The sequence below is a fragment of the Gregarina niphandrodes genome (genome assembly GCF_000223845.1).
Source record: "Gregarina niphandrodes unplaced genomic scaffold scaffold00020, whole genome shotgun sequence".
NCBI lineage: Eukaryota > Apicomplexa > Conoidasida > Eugregarinorida > Gregarinidae > Gregarina > Gregarina niphandrodes.
In genome coordinates, this window is record NW_011645789.1 from 185,546 (window position 1) to 189,005 (window position 3,460).

Here is a 3,460-nt window from a genome sequence, read left to right on the forward strand (position 1 = left end):
CTGTCTAGGCTCCAAGACGACGAGGACCATGATCGGGATCTCGATGCTACGCACATCGGTAATCGACCGTTTGCAGTCCATTTCGCCGAGGTCAGCCAGAACCTATTCCAGCTACCGTCACGTAACGAGTTCCTTGTGAAGGACGACGACGTCCCCGTGGATGAGTTGCAAAACCTCCTCAAAAGAGAAGACGGCCCCTACGAACACCGTAAGACCAAAAAGTTGTACGTCCCGAATCGACTTAGCTGACTGCTCGGTACCCTATGGGAGGGTACGTTGGAGCAGCCGTTCTTCATGAGTAGAGTAAGCATGGATTATGTGGGCCCTAGAGCATTCCAAGGGCAGGGGGGGGTCTATGCACACAAGGGCATAGACCACCCAAGGGCAGGTTTACTACATCCTTGTGTGCATACACCACGCAACTCGTTACATCGTAGCTAGAGCACCGTCGCTGAAGACGCCTGCGGTAACGCGCAACCTGTTTGCAGAAAGTGTAGTAGGAGCGTTGGGGATGCCCTTCGAAGTATACACGGACGGCGGAACAGAGTTCAAAGGTGACTTCCACGACTACGTGACTTCCGTGCTGAAAGTCAATCAACGCCGCACCACACCTGCCTCGACAGAATGGACTAAACGAATCGAATCACCGCACCTTCGAGTCCATAATGTCCAAGATACATCAAGACGGTAACTATTCCGACTGCGAAAGGGGAAGCCTTCGCGCTGGGAGATGTTGTAGTCGTAAGTACCAGGGTCGAACCCGTCGAAACCGTAATCCGTGAGAAAGGAGAGATACCAAGCCTGATGGCGCTACCCTACGTAGTCAACGAGATCCAAGGCAACAGAATGCGATTGCGGCAGACTAGTGTGACGTGACAAGGTGCATTGCAGGCTAACCGTGAGGCGAGTTCTACGCGACTTGTTCATGCGGCGCAAGGGGTGCGCCGGCCCCGAAAGGTGAGAGGCTACAGCCACAGCAAACGCACGCTTAGGTCACCCTGGTGGGCCGGGAGCGCTTCAAAATGAGGGGTGAAGTTTCAAGTCGAGTAAAAGGCCAAAAAATTTGTTATCTCGTTCTTGACACGTTTGAGCGTTGCAGTCTTGAGGTTTCGGCACTCAAAGCTACAGTACTTTGGGAAGTAGCCTGGTGTTTGGAACAAGGAGTAGTTCCCTTTCATTTCCGCAGCAGTGGTCATGAAGTCTGTAACATTTCCCCATAACACGTCCTCTCCTGACAGGCCCACCGCCACGACGCTGAATCGAGCTTCGACGCATCGACAGCCGTGCTTCGGCAGTTGACAGGCGTTGTAAACGCCGTAACATGGATCGTCTGGAAGCTGTGAACTAAAGGTTCGTCCCAGTAGATAGTATAGACGTTGCTGGCTGATGCCGTATATGTCGAGACCTATGCACTTGGCGGCGGCCCGTCCACGGGCTAGGTGAAGGAGATACTCCTTCTTTATGTCGTCGTGGTTTGTGATGAGGCAACGGGAGGGCTTTACGTGACGGATGACCGCCTCCCAGACTCTCGGGAAGTCGTACTTGAACGGATCGCCAAAGTAATGACAACTCAGGTCCTCGCCGCGGTCATCGACGCAAACCACCTTACCGCCCATGTTACAGCTGGACCAGTCCAACGTCTTCCAGGCATCCGCCGTCGCGTCTACCATTGACGCGTTCTTGTTGTTATCGTATATGCCCTTGCAAGTGTCAGAGGGTATTCTCATCCACGCCAACTCGTGTGCAGACATCGCTATGTTGCCAGCCCTGGACTCGATCGCCACGGGTTTGCAGTTCACGACCAAGTCCGACTCGGACCAAGCCTTACAATCGCAAGACACCGCATACTTGTACCGTTCGGCATCTGACAAACGAGAGAATTGGGCATCGCACAACGATGTGTAGTTGTGCGTCGTGGCCTCAGTAATCGGAGTATATGCAGGCATCGGGGCCTCGCTTGGAGTGTCTCTGTGAATCAGCTCCTTGGACGTAGTAGAGCTGGGCATTGGCCCCTCAGACGGAGTAGGGCTGGGCATTGGCTCCTCAGACGGAGTAGAGCTGGGCATTTGGCCCTCAGACGGAGTAGAGCTGGGCATTTGGCCCTCCGACGCTATAGAGCTGGGCATTTGGCCCTCAGACCGAGTAGAGCTGGGCATTTGGCCCTCAGACTGAGTAGAGCTGGGCATTGGCCCTTCAGACGGAGTGTAGGTAGAGACCGAAAGAGGATCGAGAATACTCGGCAGTTCTGAATCCGGGGGTGTCAAACTGTCGGCTCGTGCTCTATAGAGGTGGAACACCGCTCCTGCTATCACCGCACCACTCAAACCCACAGCGCAGGCAATACCAAGACCTTTGAGAAACCTTGGCCGTCGCCAGAAGCTTCCAGTTTCTTCACGAATAGCCTGGCCCTCGACCTCAATACAGTACGCGGCGGGGCCGGAATCCTGAATTGCAGCACTCCACTTCGGATATTGCGCCAAGAGCTGTATTTGCTCGTCGTCATCTAGCGGCCTCATATCTATGATCTCCAGCTTTGATCTTCCATCGACGATCTTCGTGTCTTCGGTACTGCTTGTGTCCAGCCACTTCGTAAGCTCTCTGCCAAACGCGTTCTCCAATACCACATTGGCAACGGACGGGTCCGTGTCGTTGAGATGCTCCTTCAGGGTCCGCGCAAGTAAGCGCTCGATGCGCGCGGAAGCTTTCACTTGCCTCTCGGACCCTTCCGGGTGGCAGACTCGAAGGCGATTCCAACGACGGAGCCAATCATAGTCCTCGAGGCAGGATCCCAGAAACTCCGAGGGAGGCGCCAAGGCCAGAACTTCGGCGACACCCTTACCATCTGACACGACCGCTATCCTCGCGACGCAATCGGTGATGGGCGACAACTTCCCATAAGGACCGATGAACGCTGCCAGCGCCTCCCAACCCCCAACGTGAAGCAAGCGTAGACCTGTAATTGCCTTCATTGAAAAAACAGTGTAAAAAATATGTGCGGGACTGGCCCTCCATGTTATGTCTCCCGTGCTAGGAAGTCTCAGTCGTTGAGAACTGAGTTGAATTCGGGTTTGCGGGCTGAATAGGTTGCGAGTTCGTAAAAAGTCCCTCAACCCATAAAAAGCTAACGGCAGGGCCGGTCGGACCCCAATTTCATCTCACGTGGCGAAATGTGTCCTGTGGTGTGTCAGTGGGCGAGGTCGGCTTTCAGTTGTTGGGTCTCGCCCGTCAAAGCTTTTTGTCAAATACAGGAGGGTCAGAAACCGCAACAATGCAAGTTACCAGAATCAACACCGAGGACTCATCATACGACGCAGGCAGCACCACGTCAGCAGCGGACCAGTACGACACAACAATGGCGACAGCTACTGGACTGGTTGCCACTGACGTGGGGTATGCGTACATAGGGCGCTTTCCGGAGTCGACACGCGAGCTTGACTCGCGCGAGTAGGAGGCCTGGGAG

The 3,460-nt window shown here is 54.6% G+C and overlaps 1 protein-coding gene across 1 annotated transcript; it reads right to left on the reverse strand.

Moving 5' to 3' along the window:
• Window positions 1-1,037: 1,037 nt before the first annotated feature.
• GNI_099910 (putative transmembrane protein) lies at window positions 1,038-2,969 on the reverse strand (the record flags this gene model as incomplete). Its single annotated transcript, XM_011132816.1, has 1 exon — window positions 1,038-2,969. One exon carries the CDS (start codon window positions 2,967-2,969, stop codon window positions 1,038-1,040), a length of 1,932 nt encoding a protein of 643 aa, XP_011131118.1.
• Window positions 2,970-3,460: the final 491 nt, after the last annotated feature.